Source organism: Lytechinus variegatus, chromosome 3 (assembly GCF_018143015.1).
Source record: "Lytechinus variegatus isolate NC3 chromosome 3, Lvar_3.0, whole genome shotgun sequence".
NCBI classification, from domain to species: domain Eukaryota; kingdom Metazoa; phylum Echinodermata; class Echinoidea; order Temnopleuroida; family Toxopneustidae; genus Lytechinus; species Lytechinus variegatus.
This window is the reverse complement of record NC_054742.1, coordinates 50572895-50586896: the sequence shown is the minus strand read 5'-3', so window position 1 is coordinate 50586896 and position 14002 is coordinate 50572895. Positions and strand designations below refer to the sequence as shown.

Genomic DNA, 14002 nt, shown 5'->3' with positions numbered 1-14002 from the left:
CCCCCAAACAGGGGGTCAGACATGGCGTATGGGGTAAAATTTCATAACGGACTGATAATGAGCGAAGCGAGCGGAGCAAAATGCGAAACCTTATCATGTTTAATGCAAATTTAACAATCTGATTTTGTAATACTCAGAAAAATTATCTTATTCACCCATTTTCGTTCCTTTTCTCCTCTTTTCCTCGGTCGTGATTTTTTGTGTGTCCATGGCCCCCAACCACCCCATCTGTAAGCTATCAGTTAAAACTACGAATAGTGCAGCTGTTTTATTCTTGAACTCCCATTCTAATCTCTTCACCCCGCTTCACGCGCGGCGGGTGTGTGTGTGTGTATCTGCACCTTCCAGTACAGCTACAGTTCCATCTACGGATACTCACGAAAAATTATTCTCACTGTGCGGGTCGAAAGTCAGAGTAGTATTCCCGGTTCCATTCGGATTTTGATTTGTTTCGAAAATATGACGATGTTGCCCAACAAACTGCTCCCCTTTGTATTTGTTATAACTGCACTTGAAAGAACGACATGTCAGATCTTCTCAAGCCAGCAGGAGGACGAAGGGTCACAATTTCCAAGGTACCCAGGAGATGCAGGAGGAACTTGGTATCCACGTCCAGGAGGACCGGGAGCACCTGGGGGAGGCTTGCCAGGTCCATTGCCAGGAGGTCGTGGAGGAGGTTTTCCAGCAGGTCCAGTAGGACCAGGATCACCGGGAGCTAGAGGTAACTACCCAGGGAGACCAGGAGCCATTGGAGGGAGGGGAATGCCCCCACCTGCACCTGGCCTCCATACAGGAGCTGTCGCATCAGGACCGGTATTTCCACCAATTGGCAGTGAATTAGGAACCAGTGATGGAGATCCAGGTCCCCAGCCAAGTTTTCAGGAAGGAGAAGGATGGGGAGCTCTACCCTCTGACTTCGATCCAGGTCTCGAAATGGGAGACCCCGATTTGGCTGGAAGTAGTCATGGGGTGGATCCAGCCATTGGGCCATACTCATCAAGTCCGCTATACGACAGTGGAGACGGACGAGGAGCAAGTATCAACGATGGATTTCACCATGACTCGACTGGAGGTAGGTGTTCTGTGGCTCAATTGTAAATAAATTTGCAAAGTTAACTGAATTTACGGTTTTTTGTAAACATCTGATGATTCAAAGTTTACATGTGCACTCGACCTTAAAGACCATCTAAAGTTAATCCAAGTATCTAAACTTTCAATCCAATTAATTGACAATAAAAAAAAGCAGATCTGTATATTGATCAAGTTAATTCAAATGATTTGGACCTACACCTTATTTAAGTTTTACTCCAAACCCATTTTAAATCAATAAGAAACTTAACTGTGTATTCGTCCCATTGAATACGTGTGTTGTAGTTTAATTAATATGTAGATTAAAAACAAATCTAAAAGCTGTTTACATTTTGATAAAGAAGGAACCCTTATCAGAGACTCCAAAGATTTTGGTCATGCTCAATGAAAGAAAACAACTTGTATTTCCAAATTGTAAAGACATAAAGTTTACGTTTAACCGCCGGGATTTATAAATATTACTTTGGGTTATTTTTTTTCTATCCCATCAATAGCTTCATTAGATTCAAAGCATTATTATAATCAATATTTTTTTTTACATGCAAATGATTCAGCAGACGAGCAAGTTTTATTTTATGAAACGACAGTGGATGAAATAACAGTAGTAATATGACTGTCTCCAGTATGGTGTGAACATGAACATTTGTCTGTAACCTCTGCAGTTCCCAGTGAAAGCTTTTTCTTTTCGTTCGGAGATTAAGGTCACAGACCCAGCCAAATCAATCTAAAATCCAGTTTCCTGTATCCCGTCGTTGTCTAAAACTATAAGAGTAAAGTATTTAAAAACGAAAGGACAAACGAATTGAATATGACTTTCAAACTATATTTCTCTCCCTTCACGCTTAAATGATTTTTGTGTGAAATATTCTGTTAACATCGCTTTAAGCGTTTTTGCTTTGTCATCCTTTTGGTATTTATTTCATGTTATTTTCCTTTGTATTTCTATTATTTTCCTGTTATTTTCCATTGTACTAAAAAAACTTAGATAGGGCAACTGATCTATAATAATATTTGCTCTTTTCGTTATATTATATGTAATTATAAAGTGTTTGGCAAGAAGTCTAAACATGGAAAAGTATAATGAAAACTATCGGGCCTAATCTGCATGGTAATGTTGATGTCTAATCATATATCAGTCATTACCAAATGTAGGCCTATATTCCAGTAAAATTATTACATTCCATTTTGATTTGATTTACAAGTATAATAGTTGCACATTTAGTGAATTAATCAATCAATAGTTGACTGTATGGTAGCTATACTTGGATACTGTACACAGGGGTAATAAATACAGATTTTTTTTTACTCGACCCACATCCCTCTCGATATTGTTCTTTGTTCTTTCTTTTTTTTTCTTTTGTTCTTCTCTTTATTTGGTTCTTGCAAAAACATAGAGGCACGTCTCCACTGCCCACAGAAACGCCCATCCACTATTTGCAAATACGTTATTATCATCCTCTTTCCAGAAATCAACTTTATAATGCCTTTTCAGTATATATACGTTTACGTACTGTATTATCTGAGCCATTCTCCTCCCTCAAAGTTTGACCCCAAAGGTCACAGAGAAAAACCTCCGACATGTCTCACGTTTTTTACCTCGCCTGAGTTCAACTTGAAAAGTCATTGGCTCATATGTGCTCATATGCGTGTAACAGCCATTTTCTCGAAATCTCGGGGTGGATCTATATAGCCTAGCCAATATCAACGGGGGGGGGGGGGTATTTTGATTCTCATTTACCCTGATTGGATGATCAAAGAGCAACGGACTGGGTGGGGGAGTGGGTTAGAGGTAGACCTTATTATATACTGAAGTGTAAGTACATAATAGGTTTATTCTTACAAACAAGGAAGCGGTCTCATGAGTCTTAATGTAAACGAATAATGCGAGCTGAAATTTTTGGACACAGTAATGTATTTATTTTCTACCTGAAAATTCAACAATTTTAAGCGCTTTTTAAAATCATGAACAAGGTGCGTTTCTTACCAAAACAATAAATTCGAGCGCGAAGCGCGTGCCGATATTTTTGACGTAATGACTTGCTAATGCACTAGGACTGTGTGCGAGAATAATAATACAATTCGGTTTATTAGATATAAAACAGAATACAATGCTGTAGTCCGAAGACTAATTGTGCAAAGTTTACATTGAATATTATTTACATTTGAAGATTGTTTATACACTTAAAAAAATATTCACATATAAATTAGAAACAGTTGGTTGATTGAGTCATGCATAAGTGAGATTTCAGTAGATAATAGTACTAGCATGGGATTCAGATAATTGTGTATTGGGGGAAAAACTGTTTTAAACTTAAAATCATACAACAAAAGGTCAGAAATATAATTCAGATTTGATTTCTATTATGAAGTTATGAAATAAAGATTTAGAATCAAGTTATTGCAACATAATTAATCATAGTTATAGAACATTTAATTAAAAAAAACACAACCTTTGAGATATGAAGTCCATTAAGAATGGAACAGAGATTACTTTGAGATTTGAGGCTGAGGATTGAGGCTGATAAAATAATTTATGATAATTCTTTAAAAAAAATGACAATTAATGAGCACAAAATACATGCATATAAATAAAAAAATCATTCACATAGCTAAACATTTACCACTGAATAAGAAAGTCCCTCTCTGTAACAATTGATGCAAGTTGAATATTTTTGATAAACAGATCTGAAAGGGGGACTTTTTAAAGGCTGTTTGCAGAGACTCGTATGATGCGTTTCTCTTTGATCAAGTAATGCCAGCGCGAAGCGCGAACATTTTTATTTGTGTATAGTGATCTTCCCGTTATATGTCTCGGAAAGACTTGTAAAAGAAAAAGTACGATTAATTATTAAATATTTAGTATCAGCCAATCATATTGAATGATATGGGCACCAGGGGCCCGTTGCAGAAAGAGTTGCAATCAAACGCAACTAATAAAATCTTGCGAAACTATATTTTCAGCCAATGAAGCACCCGTATTCGGGACTTGTGCTTGATATTTTGACTTGCGTTTAAACGCAACTCTTTTGATAATTATAATTATAAGTATAATTATTTTCTGGGCTTAGAAGTGCTTAAATTGTACTTCAGTGTAATCATTGTAACTAATACTGACTAAAAAGAACTCTTGAGAAAATTTTGACCATCGACTTTTAAATCCCATCACGAAGGGATGCACTGCTCTTAAAATATCTTAAGACGTGAAAGAAACTATTAGCGTATATGCAATCTTTATTGGAACCCCCTGCAAGGTACTTATTTTAGCGCACAATATTTTCACAAATACATGGCGAATCTGGATCTCATTCAACTGACGACGTTTTTTTTCATTTATTGCTTTTGTTGTAATTCTCACGTGTTTTTCTTTTTTTTTGTTCGTTTAAATTATAATAGATCACATACACAGCGACGATGCTGCAGGAACTGACGACAATGGCTCGAACAGAGGCACAAACTCCGGTAAGATTACAACAAAACTAGATTCTCATCACGATTATCTTTGAACGACCTTGAGGACGGAAACTACCATTTCCACTACGATAATACCCCCGCCACACCAACGAAACCAACTCCAAACGATCCAATGGGAATAATGTAGTAGTTTTAATCGGTCTACAGTCGGTTCTCTTGGTGTGACTGCATGCGACCGCCAGCTGGACGCACAAGGCAAAATGTACCCCCAACTTTAAAGAGAAATAACGAAGAGTAACAAGAGATTGGCGAATTGTATCTGACGACAAGAAAAGATCTCCGGAAAGATCTGTTTGCAAACTTATCATTTTAAAACATCACATTGTATTTCTTGCATGTTGAGAATAATATTTTCAAGAGTTTTAAAGCCCTGAAAATTGGTGGATTGCCGGTACGCCACATTGTATTCTACAATGAAAAACAGATGTGATCAGAGCTAGGTCACATAGAAGAGATATGTGTTCATAGTTAGGGGCGTAGAAAACCGGGGGATAGGCCTATACATCTCTATAATAACTTTCAAAATAGTGGGGATGCTGTGTACAAATGCCCCTGCCCAGGTAGAGCTTCATTTTAAAAAAAATGAAATGGTACTTTATGATTATAAACATAAGTTATCATTAAATCATCGGAATTATCATAATCATCATTATCATTTATTATAATCGGCATAATCATCATGTATTGAATAATGAAATAAATTCAGTAAAAGAAAAACATTACTGTTTCTATACGTATACATACGTGCACACGCGCCCACATATTGCATGTGTATAATCATGGACCCTACATGGTATAATGTTCCAACTCGACATTACCGAGTATATCATGGACCCTAGGGTCCATGAGTATATTTTGTATTATTATGAAAATAATATTCCCCTTGAGAGAACGAAGCATGTTGCCTTTCAACGGCTTTAAGGTGTTAAAAGTAAACGGAGTTAAGGGAAAATAAAACGTCAATCATCTAAAAGCTATCTTTTTCACTTGTTTACAGGATTAAAGCCTGGAGAGCAAGAATCCGTCAAAAGTCTTGGTAAGTTGTCTCCCGCCTCCCATCTAAATCTTATTTCAATAAATTATTCGCTCGTATAAAGCACCCCTTTTCTTACTTACAGTCAGTGTATGCCCTTCAACACTTTGGTCCGAGTTTTTACCACGAAGTTAATTTATTAATGTAACATAATTTTTGTTTTGTAATAGCATTTTTTAATCATTCAGTTCAATACAAATCATCGTACAAATACTCATGGTATTAACATAATCATATACAATGGATAAATTCAGTAACAAAAATTAACCACTTATAACCAATATAAATTCACAAAATCATACAATAGTTATGTAGAAAAATTTATTACTCAACATTGATTAAACTGAATGAAATTTACAATAAAAAAAATGGAAAAGGGTGATAATGATGCTAACGATATCAGGGACTATTTGTCGTTTTGTTTACATGTTCATCTAGCCAATCTAGCCAAATTATGGGGTAACCTACCACTAATTGTAACATACGTTCTTTCAACCATGGACCTATAATATTATTTTATTTTTATTTATTTTATTTATTTATTTATTTCACATCTTTATCCAGAGTAGCCTGTTCAGCTTTATAAAAACAAATATGTAAAATTACACAATATATACAATTAAAATATTCATTAAAAATCGCTGGTCTTCCACAGGGCTCTGCATAAATACCAAAAAACATATAATTCATAACATAAAGAAAACATAAGTAAAGAAAACATATATACACATCAAAATAAGATTTGGAATGAGAATGGACAAGCATCACATTGTTAATGAATTCACTGACATGTGTCCGTCATTGTGCTCTGAATAACATTTTCTTCATATTTTTTCTACTTTCATCCTACCTTGTTCTGCCGTCGATAAGGCCATGAGTTGCAGTTCGTTGCACAAACTGTATGCACAGAAGATGATAAATCCTGGAAAATCAATGTGCAGTTCTGGTTTACCTTTGATAATCTTAGTTCCATGTGTTTTATTTGGGAAAATGTATGCATATTTTAAGACAGAGGCAATATTGTGTTTGATCGTCGATTATTTATAATCCAATTTTTCAAATTTTCCTCCTAATATTCCAGAGATATATGATGGCTCAAACCGTGTACAGAGCGTTTATCTCTTAATGTTGTTGAGGTCATTATTGTGCGTGCGGAAGTGTGCGGATCAAAATAATAACATATTTTAGGCATAAGATCGTCTGTTTCTTAATTTTGCTGCTTCAAATCTAAAGCATGTTCATTGAAAAACATTTTCTAACACATGGTACCAGCCAACAAAACCAAAAACCAGGAAAGCTGTCTCTTTATAAAAAAAAGAAAAAAAATCAGATACGCCTTGAAAGTCGCTATTGTGAAAACACCTGTATGTTCTCATTGATACTTCGGTGACATTTGATCTACGGCGGCCGTAAGTGGAAAACAGCCGTTTTATTCATTTTTATTCAAACCACCTATGTACTATGATACAAAAAAAAGGTTGAAAGGTTGTGTTCGACTCGCCGTACCGCCGCCGAAGAGCAAAATTATATTTGAATTTTATCCTCATTGTGTGAAACATATTTTATTCCTCCCTGAACATGTAGAACTACCATTGTTTTAACATGTTTTCCTTCATTCGAGCTAGTCGTTATTGTCAAATCTGTAAAAATTGAAGTATTATATATTCAAACAATAAAAAAAAAGAAACAGTGAGTGAGGGACATCACTGGCTCTCATTTGCATATCACTGACATGTCTGAGTTGTGCATATAACTATTTAGTAAAAAAATAAGCGGAAGTTTAAAATCATAACTTTCTTATTTCATTTCGAATTTCAATGTCATTTTCAGCATTATGCTTGTTTGATATTTATATATTGACTCAAATCGATATTTTTCTGGGGTGGACTTGAGCTATAACATGTATAAAGGGTGCCACGTGGAACTGTTTTTTTTTATAGTGATTCTGATTTTGCATTTCAGTCAAGGTTCGCGGTTTTAAGTCCCTTTCATTCATGACCATGATGCCATTGCTCTGGTGATAGCAATCATGTTTTCTTATGTAAGGGTAAGTAGCATTATTTCATGATTAAAATCAAAGGGAAATCGTCTATTGTTGAATACTTTATTTGATGTACACAGCTGACCAAATCTAATTAACTTTTTTTTTCGTATATTTACCTTCTAATGACATAGGAATCCGTCAAAATATGACCGCACCAGGGACAAAAGACGATGACTTCAATTACGTTGGAATGTATATAACTGTAGCTGTCTTCATTACATTCATGGTTACCTTGGTCGCCATTGCTCTTATTCGTGGTCCACAAGGCCCATTTAAGACCAAACGAACAGAAGAGGAGATTGCAAGGGGCCTCGACGGTGGACGAACGGCGGGGAACGTCATCGTGTTGTCAGACGGCGTAGAGACGCGGACAGATGCGCAGTGGGAGCAACAACCGCTGCGCGCTGAATGCAACGACGCGGTTGCGGATGTCCGCGTTAATTGCGAGGCTTCCGAAGAAGTCTCCGAGGGATCAACGGCAGTTGCAATGGCTGATATAGCAGACAAAGAAGAAGGCGTTTGAATTATGAAACGTTCATCACTTATCATCACTGAACCAGCATTCAAAAGATCTGAAACTCGGTTGACAAACGTCCCTCCCGTACTTTGTCACGGTTGCGTAAATGTATAAGACTTTCTTCTCCTTGCTGAAGTTTTTTTTTCTTTTATGGAGCTTAATTCCTATCTGGGTGTGTTTACCCAAAGTTTCTTTCTATATTTTGTTATTAACTACAATTGAGTTACGTTATTTTAACAGCCACAACATTTGCTTAGACAAAAATCAGGTTGAAAAAAAAGAGAGTCTGGCAAAAATGTTTTGGGACTATATATCAATACTATATTGAGCAAGAGGGGAATGGTTTCTTCCAGTGTACTAAAAATGGTGCATCTCAACCACTTCAAGCTCATCGATCGCCGACAGAGTTTTTACTTCATGGACATCTTCCAGAATACCTATTATGTTCTGCTCGTCTGCTATCAAAAGTTTAGTTTAGCATTATTATTATCATTACTATTATTAAAATGAGTCGAGTTTCTTTGAAATGGAACTCTTTTCTTCACTCGATTTTAAGTACTAGTAACATTTTTACTATTAAAATTCAGATTAATATTCAAGCTTCGTAATCATGACCATAGATTGTTGTAGAGATGTTGACAGTTAGGATCAATCCAGGTAAACGTGACCAAAGTACAATTCTAACCTATAGAATCTCTGTGATTAGCTGATAGGTTCCAGAATGTCAAGGTGACCAGACATGAAATACGTCTTTCTAGTTCAGTTACAATAGTCATGATGATAATGTCCAGATTGTATGATCTTTAATGAGAAACAAAGGGTATATTACTATGCGTTTTATTCAGTGATGTCCCCAAAGCAATCAGTGTGCTTATAATGAGGGCTGGGGTAATTCAAGAATAATTGGACTACAAATTCCCTATCAAGGCAAAGACCTTAACTCAATGTTTTGCGTGATCCTGACACTTTCAGTTTGCTGTTTGTAAGTAACCACGCAGACTTCACGCAATAAGAGATCCCTTGTCTTTTAACCAACTACTCTTAAACCGTAATGAGTTTCTCTTAAACTATGCACATTTTAAGGCAATAACATTTGTATTCTACAAAGATTGGATTTTAACTTAAGCTGATGCGAATAAAAAGATACTGACTATCTGATTTAGCACCCGACATGTTCATATTCCCATTGAGCTCTCGAAACCGTGACGCAGAGCGCCTTCGGAGACATAGATAATGTATTGTCAAATGCCTTTCATGATAATGCAGTCTTTGTCAAGGGTTGGTGAATCGAAACAGCAGATTCGTCATGAATTCTGGACAAACGACATACTTCCAATTTTTCGTTAGCTGCGAAACGTTGGACGAAACTTCTGTTTCGATTCACCAATTTTCGACAAAGACGTTCCAGCTTTCCATTATTGACTTGTATTTTCAATATATTTGCTGTGTTCTAGGATTTGTTTTACTTCGCGGTGTGAAAACGCCCTTTTCTCAACCTAACCTACAGCTTTATAAAGCACCGCCTTAGAAAGGCCAATACAGATGCGGCGCTAAGGGAGGGGGCTTGCCCCCACCCCCCTTGCCACGCCTACAAAAATACTACCTCAATGCGCTTGTGATTAATGTTTTTGTGGCAACCTTGGCACCAATTCTAGTTTCATTCAGTTTGTTACTGCTTCCGTTATATTTCTTGATGCATGCCAAGGCTTGGAAGATTTCTTGGATTGATTAATTTTATTGTCTCGGTCACTTCTTGAAATGTTCTCTATTTCATGATTTGAAAATAAAATCATTTTCGAAATGACTAAACATCGTTCTGTTATGCACATCAGGGCCTAAAAGGAGGGGGGGGGACTTCTTAAAGACGATAAAGATTGCAAACCCAGGCCTCTCTTTTTTTCATTCGTATTTCTCCCCTTTTCCTTTTCCCATCACTTAAAACAAAAATCATAGGAGATCATATCCCCTGTTGACCCCGTAGCACCTCCATTGCTTTAGATGCAAATATCATGTAATTTCGGAGCCTCTCACTACGGACATTATTTTGACAAAAGTTTTAAGAGCTTTTTCATGATTCAGTGTAGAAGTCTGGAGGATTTTTTTACGTACACATTACATTCAAAAGTATGCACGAAAGTATACTCATTATATTATTGGTCAACAGTAAGTTTATGATATTGGTGAATATTGTGTCTGGCCCAAAAATGTTACTCAAACCCCCAAACTCTGGTTCTTTCTGAGCAAATTTGTGCCATAATCAATATGTATCACTATTATTGGTCGAACTTTTAACAGGAATTCTAAAACACGTTGGGTTTTATCAATCCATATTTAAAATGTTGTAGTCTTAAAAAAACATGTCTATGAATGTTGGGCAAAGATGCATGCTTGCGCACATTTTCTCATATTGGACCAATTCACCAGTAATGTGCCTTTCATTAAAATAACGTCAAAGCTTGCCAAGTTTTATATTGATTTTATTCATTTTCATCTAAATTTTCATCTTATGTATTCTGATGAAATCGAGTTTCCGAAATTCTTTGGATTATAATTTTGAACTGAACCAAAATATGTTTAACATTTGGAATTACGTATATTAAAAGATAAATTTTGTTGAATAATATTGCTGAATCTTATTTGGTTTAGTCTCTTATCATGGTAGTTTGGATTCATTTAAAATCTAGAAATTCAATGTTTATACTTTCATACGAGATAAAATGTGATACAATTACTTTCTCATACGTTTGTGATGTTCATTATTCAAATATATTGTCTTTAAAACAATAAAGAGTTTTAAATATTAGTCATTCTGTGAAAGCGTCCTTTTCAAAAGTCAGTTATATTTTGTGCGACAAAGTTAGTATACGAGTTGGTAAGATTAGTTCTTTTTTTTTCAGGAGATGATGACTGTAAAAAGGCTGAAAGATATCAAAGAAAATTAAACAAAGATCCAGGAACGATGAATAATTTAGAGGATTATGACGATAAAGATGTAAACGACAACGACGATAATGGTGATGATAATCATTGTAATAATTATTATGATAGATGATTGATGATAACAATAATGATGGTGATTATGATAATAACGATATAAATAATGATAATAATAATTATCATGACAATGATAATTATAGAAATAATGTTAATATTAAATGTAACGAAATGCTTATAACAAGAACTAATATAGCACGTCAAAACAATCAAACATCATTGAAATTAATTCCTAATTGGGGACTATTAATTATTAATTCTCTGGAAAGATAAGTCCAAATTGCACGCACACAAAATTGATAACGACTATTGTGCAATGTATCCTTAACCTTCTCACTTTTTGATTATTTAACAAAACACATTGAAATATCTTTGTTAAGAAGATTGTAAAACACTTATCGAAGTTCAATTCGTGTTGGCTTTGTTTTCTAACAAATCAAAGATCGAGGACGTGTTTTGATAATGAACCCTAATCAGTGTGCTTGTGATTGGAAGGTGGCTCTTTCGTGTTATTTGGCGTTCTGGTAGCTGTCTAATACCAGCTAACGAATGACAGATAGTAATCGGGAGCGTGCGGTCTGGATGATTTTTTTTTACTTCCAGTTAAAAAGTGAAGTGGGGGGGGGGGGGTAGCCTTTAGCAGACGACAGAATTGAAGGAAAAGGGAGTGGTATTGGAAAGTGAATGCTCTTATGTGGTCCCCTGGATGCTTGCTCACAGGCATTCGTGCTTTCTTATCAGTCAGGTAAAAACCTCGGTATAGCAAACATAAAAATATGAGAGAAATCATGACATACAGGTTGCCCTCTACGGTAATATGGGTTGTATTCACAGATTTCGTGGTATCTCATTGGCGGAATGATTTATTCTGACCATGCAGTTGTATTTTGGATCTATAGCATGTTCATCCCCATCCTATTCCCTAAAATGATGATGAATAATGGAGTAAAAATATGAATTTAAAAGTAGAAAGAAACAATAAAAAATGAAATAATATTATTTTGATAAGCAAAGCAATCAAACAAACAAGCAAGCAAATAAACAAAACCAATTAATAAATAAACAAAATAGATCAATCAATCAGTAAGTAAAATAAATCTTGCAAAATGGGCAATGGGTTGTTCACTATGAACTTCTTTTCCGATTTCGCCTCATTCTATTTTTGTTTCTCTAAACATGACTATCTAAAAACAAAATCTGAAAATGTGTACCTTTGTCAACAGAAAAGCTCTCACGATACACAGTTTTGGAGACTTGAGCACTATATGCTTGCCGGACCCCCCCCCCAGCTGGCATAACAACAGTCTAAACTATTTGCATAAACCCTTCAAATACAATGCAATATTGATATATATCTCTAGGAATGTCGATAAGAATATCAGTTGAATGACAATTCAAAAACTAGGCAAGAGTTTATAAAGAGATATTGATTAGTTTTCATTCTGTCGAGTAACATTTCTGAAAAGACAGCTGATGACCACGGATAATGGATTTACGCTTGAAACATCAGATACCATTATTAGTGGTGCTACTTTTATATGCAGTACAAAATGGAGGTAAGTAGCCTTTTTTCGCTTTCTCTCTCGAGGTGGCCTGCTATAGATGTTCAGATGTAACATTACTTGAAATGAATTTGACACCAAAATATTGATGTTCTGATGAAACAAAAATCGATATTTTCGAAAAGCTAATCATTTTATAATATAATTACTAATTTTCTTTTCTTAAAAATGGACGAAGCTCTTGCTTTTTAGAGTGAAATAAATCTGTTAACTATGCACTTGTTCCCTTTTTATATATTTAATCTAATAATAAACAATTCAAAGAACCAAAATTATGTACAATGATAATCCAAATAAATAAAAACGTTTCCGATCTCACATTGATATCACACACTCTCATGGGTCCTATTCCATATAAAGACTTCTTATAATGACAAATACACAATCTTTATAACAAAATTACAATCAGCCAGTCAGATTAAAGGATTTCAGTAGCTTTTAACTGTTATTGTAACAAGTTTTACGAAAAGATAGGCGCGTAGCATTTACTTCTCAAAGATAAATTTCTATTCCTTGAAAAAAATGTTCATTTTTCATTACCATTGAACTATTTTACACGTTCAATTAAGGTAAATGCCCTTTTCGTGCACCAAAAATGACCTCTTCTTACGAGCGATAATGGTATCTTGCAATCCAATTATTGACCCTTGTCTTCGGGTTCCTTAGCCACTTTGATAAGTTCTCCTTCAATTCTCCTAATTGTCTCTACATTTTTGACAAATGACAAGTCCACCCCAACAAAAAGTTTATTTGAATAAAAAGAAAAATTCAACAAGCATATTACTGAAAATTTCATCAAAATCGGATGTATATAAAATAAGAAATTCATAACATTTTAAAATTTCGCTTATTTTCACAAAACAGTTATATGCACATCCTGGTCGGTATGGAGACTGATGACGTCATCCACTCACTATTTCTTTTGTATTTCATTACATGAAATATTCTAATTTTCTCTTCATTGTCAAGGGAAACAACGCTTAATCCCTATTATGTGGAATTAGCATTGTCTAATACTACATGGTTCAGTCAAGGTGGTCCTCATTGTCAAATATGTAAAAAATGAAACGTTGTATAATTCAAACAATAAAAAACAAAACAAATAGTGAGTGATGGACATCATCGACTGACTCATTTGCATGTCACTGAGTTGTGCATAAAAGAAAACTAAACGAAACTTCAAAATGCCATAACTTTTTTATTTTGCATCCAATTTTAATGAAATTTTTTAAGCGTTTGTTTGATTTTTTTTATCATGCGCTCTTAAGTTCTCCTTTATATTTTTCAGGCAT

At 35.1% G+C, this 14002-nt stretch overlaps 1 protein-coding gene across 1 annotated transcript; it reads left to right on the top strand.

The window, feature by feature from the left end:
• The first annotated feature begins 224 nt into the window (after positions 1–224).
• LOC121411277 (collagen alpha-1(VII) chain-like) lies at positions 225–9957 on the top strand. Its single transcript, XM_041603904.1, has 4 exons — positions 225–1072; positions 4483–4548; positions 5558–5596; positions 7769–9957. Exons 1-4 carry the CDS (start codon positions 460–462, stop codon positions 8158–8160), a joined length of 1110 nt encoding a protein of 369 aa, XP_041459838.1. The 5' UTR covers positions 225–459; the 3' UTR covers positions 8161–9957.
• Positions 9958–14002: the final 4045 nt, after the last annotated feature.

What these genes read in the sequence shown, in the direction of transcription:
- LOC121411277 (XM_041603904.1), top strand. Translation starts at nt 460, where the DNA reads ATGACGATGTTGCCCAACAAACTGCTCCCCTTTGTATTTGTTATAACT. An exon ending in GAACAGAGGCACAAACTCCG is followed by an intron (nt 4,549 to 5,557) that starts GTAAGATTACAA and finishes ACTTGTTTACAG; the next exon opens with GATTAAAGCCTGGAGAGCAA. An exon ending in AGAATCCGTCAAAAGTCTTG is followed by an intron (nt 5,597 to 7,768) that starts GTAAGTTGTCTC and finishes CTAATGACATAG; the next exon opens with GAATCCGTCAAAATATGACC.